The sequence below is a fragment of the Palaemon carinicauda genome, chromosome 1, assembly GCF_036898095.1.
Source record: "Palaemon carinicauda isolate YSFRI2023 chromosome 1, ASM3689809v2, whole genome shotgun sequence".
Classification (NCBI taxonomy): domain Eukaryota; kingdom Metazoa; phylum Arthropoda; class Malacostraca; order Decapoda; family Palaemonidae; genus Palaemon; species Palaemon carinicauda.
The window spans coordinates 214282706-214295405 of NC_090725.1; the positions used below are offsets into that span (position 1 = coordinate 214282706).

The 12700-nt window shown below is 41.7% G+C and overlaps 1 protein-coding gene across 1 annotated transcript in view; it reads right to left on the reverse strand.

Moving 5' to 3' along the window:
- LOC137653989 (BRCA1-associated ATM activator 1) overlaps positions 1-12700 on the reverse strand; it is a 379147-nt gene that overhangs the window by 339738 nt on the left and 26709 nt on the right. The window contains exon 2 of the mRNA XM_068387628.1: positions 8168-8334. Within this exon, the coding sequence (XP_068243729.1) occupies positions 8168-8334 (167 nt within the window). The remainder of the gene's footprint in view (positions 1-8167; positions 8335-12700) is intronic.

A 12700-nucleotide genomic window follows, 5' to 3' on the forward strand; every position in this document is an offset into this window, starting at 1 on the left:
ATATATATATATATATATATATATATATATATATATATATATATATATATATATATATATATATATATATATATATATATATATATATATATATATATATATATATATATATATATATATATATATATATATATATTATTAGAGTAACAATTTTCTGATTTAAGTCAACTTTGTTCTAGATTTAAGTTGTTTCCATTATTTCTTAAAGTAGTTTAAAGTTGTGTAATTTTGTTTTGTTGTTGTTTCTCGCCTCCTCCCCGCTCAATTAAATTGTTTGAACTATCTTGTTAACGATCGTGTATTTTTTATTGAGTGCGGCATGACGCCTATGAAGTAACGTTTGGAGGACGATGATCGGTCTCCGGCAGATCGGGCCTGACATTGCTTTTGGTCACTTCAGCAGCTGGCTATATTTTTGTTTGTGAAGCTGTTCTTAGTAGGTGGACCTTAGTCACCTGCGACTTTGTGTGACCCTTTGTCCTCGCCACTTTGTGTGACCACGTCGTCTCTGCTGGTGACCTTGTCACCTGCAACTCCGTCACTTTTGGCCACCTTAGTGAGAACCTTCCCCTGAGATGTGGAGCATCTTTTCCTTCTTAATACTTCAAGGAAAATTTGTACGTGTTCTGAACGTCTTGCTGGACGTATTTTCTTCAGCTGCAGAGTGAGCAATTTGACTTGTCAGGAGGCTCGTAGGGAGTCATACTCTAGGTAGGAGAATAACTTTGGTTTTCTTGTCGAGCAGGACCACTTTGGGACTCCCGGTACCTGTGGAGGTCTCCTACCCTACTGGATGTCTTAATAGTGATGTGTTGGACCATGGCCTTCCTGTGGGAGAGGTGATTTTGGAGGTTTTTTTTTTTTTTTTTTGTAATATTGTGTCACCTGACTAGTGTGAGAAACTCTTTAATTTTTTTTCTTTTGTGTATATGTATGTGTATTTATTCATTCCTTTTTTGTATATGTATATATATATCGGTTACCTTGTGGAATTTAGTCTGTATTTCTTAGGAAGGATTTTAAGTGTTTTCTCACTTTTTTTCCTCCATCTTCCTTCCTTTTCTTATAGTAATAGGTAGATGGGTTTTGTTGTTGATCTGGCCAGTTAGTTATTATATGTTGTTTAATATGAGTGTTATTACTGCGTTCGTTCTTTTTTCTTGTTTCTGTTTAGGGTTTAGCTTCATTAGCTTGTAAGAATAGTACGGGATTAGTTTGAGGATTAATTTTCATCCTCCTTTTTTTTTAAGGTTGACTTAAATTGTTGTGTTTTTTTTTCTTTGTAAATAAATATTGTTGAGTTTTCCCTTTTGTTTTCGTTTCCGCTGACCAATTCGCCCTGAGAATTTTTATTTACTGTGGAGATCACTCTAATTAATAAAAGAACCATAAAACGAACCTATAACATCTGGAGTTCATAACAAATTGGCGACCGTGACAGGATCTTCACAGGGATACTCAGTGTTTTGGTCTGTGGAGCGACTCTGGGGTGGACTCATCAATACTTATTTTGTAGTTTTGCCTTTCTCCCCGTACATTAAGTTTTGCTATAATGGAGGAGTTTGTTTTTGATTCGGCCGAATTTTTGGGGTTGGTTGACTGTATCAAGCATTTGTCCGTGTTGAGTAGAAAACATTTAGTTTCTTGTGCTCAATGGTTAGGTGTTCTGCTGAAGCCTGCGGGCACTAAGAGAGAGTTATTAATTGCTGTTAGTGATAGGATTTCACATGATTTAGCCGAGGCCGAAAATCTGGTTGGCGAAAGTAAAGAGGGCAGTGAGGTTGAAGGTAGTGTATTTGAGGCAGATTCAGAGGATGAAAAAGTGAGTATGAGAGCGGGTTTAACTTTATTTGATGATCCTCTCCGCACAGGTATTATTTTTGAAGGTCCCTCCAAATTACCCAAAGCTAATGTGTCAACAAACCCATTGGCTCCTATTCATGCTGTGGGAGATTCCAAGGAGGAAATGGAATATAAATTAATTTGTAAAAGAATTGAATTAAGGAAATTGGAGTTTGAGGAGAACGAGAGGGCAAGGTGTCACGAGTTGGAGGAAGCAAATTTTTATTTACAGATGGCTAGGTTGCAGGGGACCAACATGATCAGTTCCCCCCAAGAATAATTATAATGACAAATTTAATTTGGGTGCAGCACTAAAGTTGGTGCCAGTGTTTGACGAGAAGAACATCCCTGAATTCTTCAAGGCATTTGAACGAGTTGCCACTCGATTGTCTTGGCCCTCGAAAATGTGGACTGTATTGATACAAGGCAGGTTGGTGGGCAAGGCAATCCTGGTGTACAATGCCTTGGAGGAAGGAATTGCTCAGGACTATCAGAAGGTCAAAGCACTGGTTCTTAAAGCCTATGATTTGGTACCTGAGGCTTATCGTTTAAAATTTAGAAATGATAACAAACACCCTTCTCAGTCCTTTGTTGAATTTGCCAGGATCAAGGAAGAACAATTCGACGACTGGCTAAAGAGTCGTCAGGTAGTGTCTTTTGCTGCGTTGAGAGAATTGTTGCTCATTGAAGAATTCGAGAAAGCGTGTAGTATGGAATTAAGAGTTCATCTCGAGGAGGTAAAGGTTGTAAAATTGAGTAATGCCACCCAATTGGCAAATGAATATGTTTTGATTCATCGTTCTGGAACGGGTAATTTTAGTTATCAAGGTACAAATAATCCCTCTTCTCATGTAGTCAATAATGGAAATAGAGTAGAACCCTCATCGTCTGTTTCTAATATTTCTAAGGATAATGACCATTCTTTTTCAGGTAACAGGAATGTTGGAATCTCTGGAGGGCCTCCTCCTCCACGTATTTTTGTTAACAGGGGTATGCCTATTTCAAGCAATAATAACAATAACAATAACAGGTATAATAACCAAGGTTCTGGACATAAAAGAACCTGTTTCTGGTGCAACAAACCAGGTCATTTCCAGAACCAATGCAATGCCCGTAGGATGTATTTGGAGAGAAGTGGTCAGAATCCAATTTCATTAATATCCAACCAGGTCTGACTCTAGTGATAAGGTTGAAAAAACTACAGTAGTTAGCAGTAGTGTAGATTGTAATGATAATCCATCCCCTAGCAATAAGAATTTATGACAATTTTGATAAATATGTCTGGCCAGGTAAAATAATCCTTAAATCTGGAACTATCAATGTGAAGTTTTTGAGAGACACTAGCTTCGCTCGGTCTCTGGTGTTGAGTAAATCTTTGAATGGTTTAAGAGAGTTTTCAGGTAATTATGTTGTTCTAGGAGGGTTCCCGAATACGGTTGTTTCTGCTCCGTTGGTGGATGTTAGGTCGTCTTTTCCTGGATATGATAAAGTTACCGAGTTGGGCGTTGTCGATAATCTCCCCATCCCTGGTATTGACGGTATTTTGGGAAACGATATGCTCAATAGTGAAGGTCGTGAATTATTTCCTATTTTGTCAGTTCATGCCCATCCAGTTTCTGTAACAACCCGTGCCACAGCCAGAGCTGCTGAATCAAATAATAATGATGAATTATTACTTAGTAGTTTAGAAGAAGATGTAGAAAGACCTGGGTAAGTAGATAGTACTGACAATCATATTATTATTAATGCTCTGAAACCTGATTGGGATCGTTCAGCTTTCATTGAGGCCCAGAAAACTGAATTTAATTTTGAGTTAGGTGATATCAATGATCTGACTAAGCCTCGGTTTGGTTTAATTAATAATTTATTGTACAGATTTAGTAGACCTTCGACTGATGATCTGAGCAAGATTTCTCGGATCGAACAAATTGTGGTCCCTTCTCAGTTCCGTGTATCAGTAATAAGTCTCGCTCACGATAATTTCCTTCCAGGTCATTTTGGGGTATGGAAAACTTTCTGTAAATTGGCTAGATATTTTGGGTGGCCTGGGATGAAATCATCTGTAAAACGTTTTGTGAAAGAGTGTGAGATTTGTCAGGTAATGGGAAAACCAAATCAAATTATTCCAAAGGCTCCTTTGAATCCTATTCCTGCCATCGGAGAGCCGTTCTCGGAATTGGTAATAGATGTGGTTGGTCCTTTACCGAAAACTAAATCTGGTTATGTTTATACATTGACAATTATGGATAGAGCCTCTAGATTTCCCGAAGCTTTCCCTTTGAGAAGAATAACCTCTAAAGTAGTTTTTGAAAAATTAATTGAATTCTTTTCCAAGTACGTTCTACCTTGTGTTATTCAGACCGATTTTCACGAGTAAAATGTTTTGAGGTAAATGTGCTGAACTGGCCATTCAGCACATTACAAGCGTTCCGTATCATCCGGAAAGTCAAGGTGTAGTAGAGAGGTTTCACCACTTTAAAATCTATTATGAAAAAAAAATTGTTATGAACATGGTAGTGAGTGGGACAAAGCACTTCCGCTCATACTCTTTGCACTTAGGAATCATCCCAATGCCTCCACAGGTATAGCTCCCTTCGAACTAATTTTTGGGCACAAAGTCCGTGGCCCTTTGGATATTTTTTTATGAAGCATTAGAGGCCTATCGAAAGGGTGATATCAAAGTGGGAGAATTTGTGGATGATTTGAGAAAACGTATGTTTACTGCTTGGAAGTTGGCGCGTGATAATTTAAATTATTCTCGAAATAAGATGAAGACTAATTATGACAGAAATGCTAAAGCCCGTTCTTTTGAACCAGGAGAATTGGTTTTGGTTTTGAGTATGGACCCGGACAATTTTCTTGAGCCTAGATATAAGGGTCCGCGGAAAGTTTTGAGGAAATTGTCCGAGGTAAACTATGAAATTGAATCTCCCGGTTCAAACAGAAAGTGTAAAATTTTTCATGTTAACAGGTTGAAAGCGTATCATGGTAAAAGTGTTGAACCCTTAACTGTTGTGACCAAGCCAGTATCGGTATCTGTAGAATTTCCTCCTCAGGATTCGGATGATTTAATGAATCAGGTTTCTTCAGATGTCTGAAACATTTAGATCCTCATCAAAGAGAGGATGTGACTAATTTAATATATTCCTTTCCAGATTTATTCCAGGACTCTTCTGGTAGGACTAATTTTCTTTGCCATGATGTAGATGTAGGTAGTGCCTCCCCTGTCAAACAAAGTCCTTATCGGTTAAATCCTGTAAAGAAGGATTTGGTCGAGAAGGAGATTAAATATATGTTGGAGCACGACCTCATTCAGCCATCAGTTAATCCTTGGAGTTCCCCTGTTGTTCTTGTTGAAAAAGCTGACAGGAAGTTCCGCATGTGTTTGGACTATCGAAAGGTTAATGCCCACACCAAAAATGACTCCTTTCCATTGCCACGTATTGATGACTGCCTCAACCAGATAGGTTCTGCCAAATTTATTACAAAACTAGATTTATCGAAGGGTTATTGGCAAGTTCCGCTATCTGATCGAGCCGTGAAATTTCGGCATTCGTAACTCCACTTGGTTTGTATGAATGCAAGGTTATGCCATTTGGGATGAAAAATGTCGTGTGTACTTTCCAGAGGCCTATGAATAAGGTCATTTGTGGTTTAAAGGGAACTGAAATTTATATTGATGACTTGGTTGTATATAGTGATGATTGGAGTATACATATGGTGAGATTGCATAAGGTATTTGAGGCCCTTAGGTCTGCTGGTTTGTTGATTAATTTAGCAAAATGTGAATTTGGTAAGGCAAAGGTTGTTATTTGGGTCACGAGGTTGGTTTGGGTCAGGTAGCCCCGTAACAAGCTAACCTCGAGGCTATTATCAATTTACAAAAACCAGGTAATATTAGAGAGGTGAGAAGAGTTCTGGGAATGACTGGGTATTATCGCCGCTTTGTGGGAAATTTCTCGGACCTTGCTCAACCCCTTACTAACCTTTTAGAGAAGGGAAAAAAATATTATTGGTCTGATCAGTGTGAGGAAGCTTTTAATAAGCTTAAAACCATTTTACTTTCTAAACCTATTTTGACTTCCCCAGATTTTCAGAAACCGTTTATTATAGCAGTAGATGCCAGTGATGTAGGTATAGGTGGTGTCCTTTTTCAAAGGGATGATGGTGAGGTACACCCCATATCTTATTTTAGCCGAAGTTATTGGCGGCTGAAAGAAGGTATTCAACCATTGAAAAAGAAGCTCTTGCTTTGGTCCGTACCCTTATGCATTTCAAACCTTATGTTACTAATTTTTCTCTCCCCAATGAGATTTGGATGGATCATAATACGCTTGTGTTTATTGAGCGTATGAAAAGAGCCAACCAGAGGATCTTGCGTTGGGCTCTCTTGCTTCAGGAATTTAAGTAGGTTATGAAACACATTAAGGGGTCTGAGAATAAAATCCCTGACGCTCTCACGAATTTGATAGGTTTGCCTTACCTCCCTCGTACGCTGCCCTGCTCGTTTCTCTAGTGTGTTTGTATAAAAACTGTCTTTGGTACACTATAAGTTGAGGTGTGTTTATGCAAGTTTCCTTCCTTGATTTTTAGCGAGTTTTGTAGGTATTGTCCAAATTTAATGTTGATTTGTTTTGTATGGTATGTGAAGTTTCGGTTAGGATAGACACTTTACTTGTTGGTGTTGGTTAATTTTAAGTTATTTATTTTATACTATATTTTGTCTTTGCTGTTTAAATCTAGTTTTACTTTTCAGGCTAGTAACCTTTGTCATGTATTTTTTTTTATTTTTTGTTCCTGCTTTTCAGGTTCTATGTTTTAGTTATTTAAAACAAATTTTTTTTTTTTGGTCTCGGGGAGGAAGGTATTAGAGTTACGTAATTTTCTGATTTATTTAAGTCAACCTTGTTCTAGATTTAAGTGGTTTCCATTATTTCTTAAAGTAGTTTAAAGTTGTGTATTTACCCACAGGTTAACTACCTGGTGGGGGAGGAACTCAATTGTCCTTGTGCCGGACAATAGGAAGGTCTCCATAGACTTCCCTGTGGACTCACGAAACACAGTCCTGAGACCAGATCAAGTGATCCACCCATCCCAACTATAGGTCTAGCCCTGAAGTAGCCTGCATGGCATACAGTACTTCGCAACCTTCTCCTGGTTGATGATCTCTGAGGCAGAGTACAAGACTGAGAGTCCCGTCAATCTCTCAAAGGGAACGCCCCTGGTGAGAGCCTATATGGAGTGATCAAGAGGCAAAGCCAGAAGAGGTTCATTCAAGATCTCATGCCTCCTCTGCTGCCCGAATGGCAGCAAGAGGAGATTAGAGGAAGAGCCTGTTCAGAGGGAGCTAGAGGAGCCTTTGGCCTGCGATAATGCCTTCTTTCTGGCACTCTTCAACCCCTTTGACCAGGGTAAAGCTGCACTGGCCCTTGTGGGTCTCTCCAGGGGAATGGGCAGAACCGAATCACTAGGGGGAAACGGTACTGTCCTTCCAACCACAAGGTTGACCGGTGGTTGGTGAGGCTGTGCTGCTACTCGGCCGTTCCCCGGAGAGGACCGGCGGAGGAGCAAATTCGGGAAGAGATCGGGGGGTCAAAAAAGAAGTCCATGATTTCTTTGACTTTGATGAAGACCCTGAAGGAGAAGAATTTCACTTACTTCCTGCGCCCAATCCTCTCTCACTGAGAGGCAGACCACTCCCGACACTTAGGAAAAGTGTTGTCTCTGTCACGTTTGCCCAGCAAGCCGGACACAGCAGGTGAGGGTCTGTCTCAAAGGCGAACATGAAGGTACCGCAGCAGCGGCCTTCGGCACCAGGACAGGTGGACATGAGGCCGACCTGGAAGGAACACACACTCTGGAAGGAGAAAAAAAAAAGCAGAATTAATTATCAGTTTAAGGCGGGAGAAAGCAGCAGCGTCCACACACTACCGAGCCAAGAGCAAAGTGAGTGCTCAGCCCAGGTGTGTGAGTGAGCGGGGTAGCTGGCTACTATAAATAGCGAGGGTTTGTAGAGTGACGAAACTAGTCAATGCTATAATAAAATATAAAAAATTTGGAGTTTGCTCACATATTCAATCTTTAAAATGATATAAACAAAATTAGTGGAATGTGTCAAAGGAGAATGAGCTTACAAATATTTGAAAAAGTTAGATGATGAATTACACGAAATAATGCAAGTACAGTACAGTAGTACAAAAGAGGTTTGAGGGTATGGACACATGTTGGAGAGTTAACAATCTAAGGGATTTATTTATAAGAGTATAGAAAATTCATAGAAACCTTTTGTATACAGTAGACCTGTAATATAAACTAACTGACAAACCTTGTCCTCTGAAAAATAATTGAAAGTTTCTTTGGTTCTCAAGAGGCTTCCAAAGACTTTGATGGCAAAAGCAACAATGCTTGAATTTTCTGGAGCATTGACAATGCTGGAGTCTAAGGCTCTATGGATGAAATCAACTAGCCCTGTATCTTGTGCCCATGCGAGTTCTGCAAATATTTCAAAATAATCATTAAACACTTTTATTCCTTCTACTCACATTATTACCTACATATAGAAATAAAAACATACTGTATTACATATACACACAAAATGTTTATACTGTACATACATCTTGAAGTGCTTAAATATTTTATTTTGAAATGCCACAGCAAATGCTAAAATGACAAATTCGGAGATAATTTGTATTTTTCCTAACGATACAAACCTTTAGCTATTTATTAGGGGTATTAATTTCAGCCTTTCTCACTGAAAGGACGAGCCATTAAAATCTAGCAAGGGTTAACTACCCATCCAGCTAGTTAGCGTGGGATAAGGGGTAGCTCACTACCCCTACCACTCAAATACCTGTGATTATTGACCTCACTTTGCTTGGAGATAAGATTTCAAGGAGGGTAGAGTTGGCGGATAAGTTAGTATAAATAGCTAAAGGTTTGTATCGTTAGGAAAAGTCCAAATTATCTCCGAATTTGTCATTTGTTCTGTATCTGGAATACAAACCTGCGCTATCTATCAGGGGGTGACTCAACCATTTGGGAGGGTGGACGTCCCTGCCAATCTGGCTTTTGGCTTTACCCAGGGGTTCCTTATCTTGAGTATGTTGGTACCAAATACTGTATAAGGAGTCCCTAACACCTCATTAAACCTTGCTACGCAAGGTCTGTGGCCTACACAAACTGTGTGTTGAGATAAGCAGTGTGAATGTCAAGGTAAAAGTTATTCCGAGTCTTTGTGCGGAAAAATGGAGTAGCCAAGACTTTCCCAATACCACCTCGCTAAGGTATGGGGACGCAACAGTATTGACCCAATACTAGGTACATAAAGGAGCATGGTTTACCTGCAGTGGTTGAGGCCAGCTTGTGCAGAGAACCCAGGATGATTTTTTGAGATAAGCAGTGTGACTGTCAAGGTGAAAGTTATTCCGAGAATTTGTAGGAAAAAATGTTGGACCAAGATTTTCCCAATACCACCTCGCCAGGGTATGGGGATGTAACAGTATTGACACAATACTAGGTACTCAAGGGAACATGGTTTACCCGCAGTGGTTGAGGTCAGCTTGTGCAGAGAACCCAGGCTGCTGTTTTCCCCGTACGAGGGGAGGATGAAGAAAAGAAAAAGAGCCAGTCATTCCTTTTCATTCATGCAGACTAAAGCCAGGAAACAATGCCCTCAACCTTCTGCTACTTGTCCAATAAGGAGCTTGAGGTATACAACCAGCTGTTGTGCAGCCACCACCGGACCAATAGAGATCGCATCAAGTTCCTGTGGGTTACGTCTTGCAGGAGAAAGGTTGTGAAAGTCACCTGGAGCATTCACACCCTTACTTGTAGAATCTGCATCACAGAGTAATCTGATTTGAAGAGCCAGGGGCATGACATCGTGGGTCGACGTGTTGGAGGAGAATCTGGATTCAGTGCATAATTGATGACTCTGAGAATCCAGCAGAGATGATATTTTGGTGATCCTCATCTTATTTCTCCTAGTGCTGATGACAAGAGAAGGCACCAGGGTGGGCTGTTGTCGTTCTCTTGGTGTAGAGCCTCAAACCTCACACTGGGTACAGCAGCAGATGATCTGGATCGTCAGTTACCGAGTGGAGACTTGTTGTCTAGGATTAGTCACCTCTGGAGACTGTCTTGGCAACAAACTCAGGGACAAAACTGAACGTTGCCTTTCACCCTTCTCATGAATGGGCAATGTCAAAAGAGAGACCATGAAGTACCTTAACTCGTTTGGCCGCAGTCAAAGTGTGTAGAAACAGTCTTCTAAACCAGGTGAAAATTTGTTGCCTGGTGAAGTGGATCATAAAGATGTCTCCTTAGATACCAGAGAACTCAAACCATGTTCCGAGAGGGAGGTCTCAATTCCGATTGGGAAAAGGCAAGTTTGTAGTCCCCACGAGTTAGGTAAGATCTAGCGATGAGGGGATGTCCCTTCCTTTCAGTTTGAAGGCAAGGCTCAAAGTTGAGTGATCGTCTTTACCTGCCGAAACTGAAAAGGGGAGTCTTTTCTCCTGCAAATACTCGACGATTCTGCTATTGCTGGGATAGAGGTATCGAGTGGAGAGATAGGCTTTCCCATGACACCAACCACAGAAGATGTTATACTTTGCCAGGTAGAGGAATTCCTGAGATATCCAGACAACCTATTCCAGACAACCTCTTCGCAACTTATTGCAAAAAAAAAGGCTCTCTGAGAGAGGAGGTGCTGGGTAGTCTCCAGGCGTACAATCATAGTGAAGCTATAGCTTATGGTAGATGTGGAAGTGTGGTTGTATGTGACATGGAGGGAGTTCTCTTGGAGGTTTTCTCAGGAGCTGCAGAAGGTTCAGAAACCTTTTCGCAAAATACCATAGCGGAGCTATGAGATACCTTGAGAGGCTGACCGATGTTCTAGCCTTGTTGAGTACACTTCTCTTCAAACAAAACGGGGGAGATATATGAACGTCGTTGTTGTACCCACCATTGTTGGTATGCCTATAGCCAGAGAGCCTAGGGGTCTAGGACTTAGGACCACTAGATACCGGAGGTTCAGGGGCATTGCGAACAGATCCACAGTTGGAGAACCCCACATAGTCAGGAATTGGTAGGCTACAAGGTGATCCAAAGACCATTCAGTACATTTTATCTGAGATGCTGTGCACAGATTGTCGATGAGTACATTCCTCTAGTTTGGAATGAAGCAGGCTGATAGTGGTACTGAGCGGACTTTGGCCCATCTTAGTAATTATAGTGTTAAATGGGAAGAGGCTGCGAGCAAGTTCCTTCTTGCTTGTTGATGTGAGCCCTTATGCAGTGTTGTCCCTCATCACACCACCAAGTGGCCCATCAGGAACTGAAGAGGCTATTGAAGGACCAGAAAGTTGGCCTTCATCTCTTAGGAGATTTCAGTGAAGATACTTTCGGATCTTCTGGTCCCATGGGGATCAGAATGTCCGGGAAATCAAAGGCCTGATTTCAATCGGACGCAAGCCGCCACTGGAAAGAACGCATCCTGAGGCGGCAGTTTAAAACTAGACAGGCCAGGGATGATAGGTGTCCAGGGAGACATAAGTCACTCTAGGCTGGGAGTTCTTCTCGTCTTGAGAAAGGGTCTTGTGGACTTTCTAAGCCTCGTTATCCTGTCTTTGATGAGAAAGTTTTTGTGGAGATTGGTGTCTAGAATCCTTCCCAGATATACCAGTCTTCTGAGAGGGAAGTAGGGAAGACTTCCCAAGGTTTACCATGATCAACAGATCTTGGTAAAAAAACTTGAGAAGTTTCAGTGCTAACGCAAGGTTGCCACCGAGTCTGCTAGGATCAGTCATTCGTCCAGAAAACGGAAGAGACGGAAGCCGATTCCTGTGAGCCCAGGATGATTGCTGTGGAAAGACCAAAGCACAGTGCCCTAAACAGGTATTTTTTTTTTTTTTTTAGACTGAACCTCCGATACTTCCTTGAAGATGGATGGTTTGGGCCTGGAAGTATGTGTCCTTTAGGTCCAGCGTGCACATGAAGACCTGTGGTCTTACCCCTTGTCTGAGCTCCAACATGGTGTGGACATCAGCCCAAAGGGACAGTTCCTTACGGATCCTTTCACACGGGAGTTTGTTGACGCTGGGGTCTTGACTCGGGAAGGAAAGGATGAGACGCGATACCCTGTATAAGGATTCTTCCTTGGGAGAGACTTCCTTTAACTGAGAGAAGTGGGTAAGGCAACGCTTGACCCTACCATGCGCCCTGACGGGATTGATGCTATTCCTTAGAACAGCATCAGTCTGGCGAACGTTAACCAATGGTCAACGGCTGGGTATCGTGGCTACTGTGTAGTTGGAAAGTGCTCGCGATTAGTCACCTGTAAACAAGCCACTGAAGTCAGCTGTCGATCCCCTGCCGATCGCTTTAGTGGATCAGTATGATCGCAAACGACGAGTAGCGAGAAGTGTGTTGTTTGCCTTCCGATCTAGGGATCAATGGGCAGAGGTTGACTAGAGAGCCTGAGTGACGAATTGCTGGTGAACGGCGAACTGTGAGCCGAAGTAAAGGTTGGCGATAAGCTTGGAGACCCCTGAGAAACTGCAGAATGGTTAAATGATCGCTAGTTGGTGATCGGTGAGCCATTGATGATCAGTGCTCGATAGAGGACTGGTGATCGGCGAGCTAGAGATCAGCGAGCTGACGACTGACTGGTCAGAGATCAGCGGACTGAGGTCAATGATCAAAGAAAGACGACGCAAGTAAACGCAGGCGCGCAGGTAAATGCAGGCGCGCATGCAAGTGCTGACGAGCTGTAAAACTCTGGTGTGCCAGTGAGCGCAGGCACGCACGTGAATGCAGGCGCGCAGGCGAACGCTGGCGAGCAGGAGAGCGCTGACGA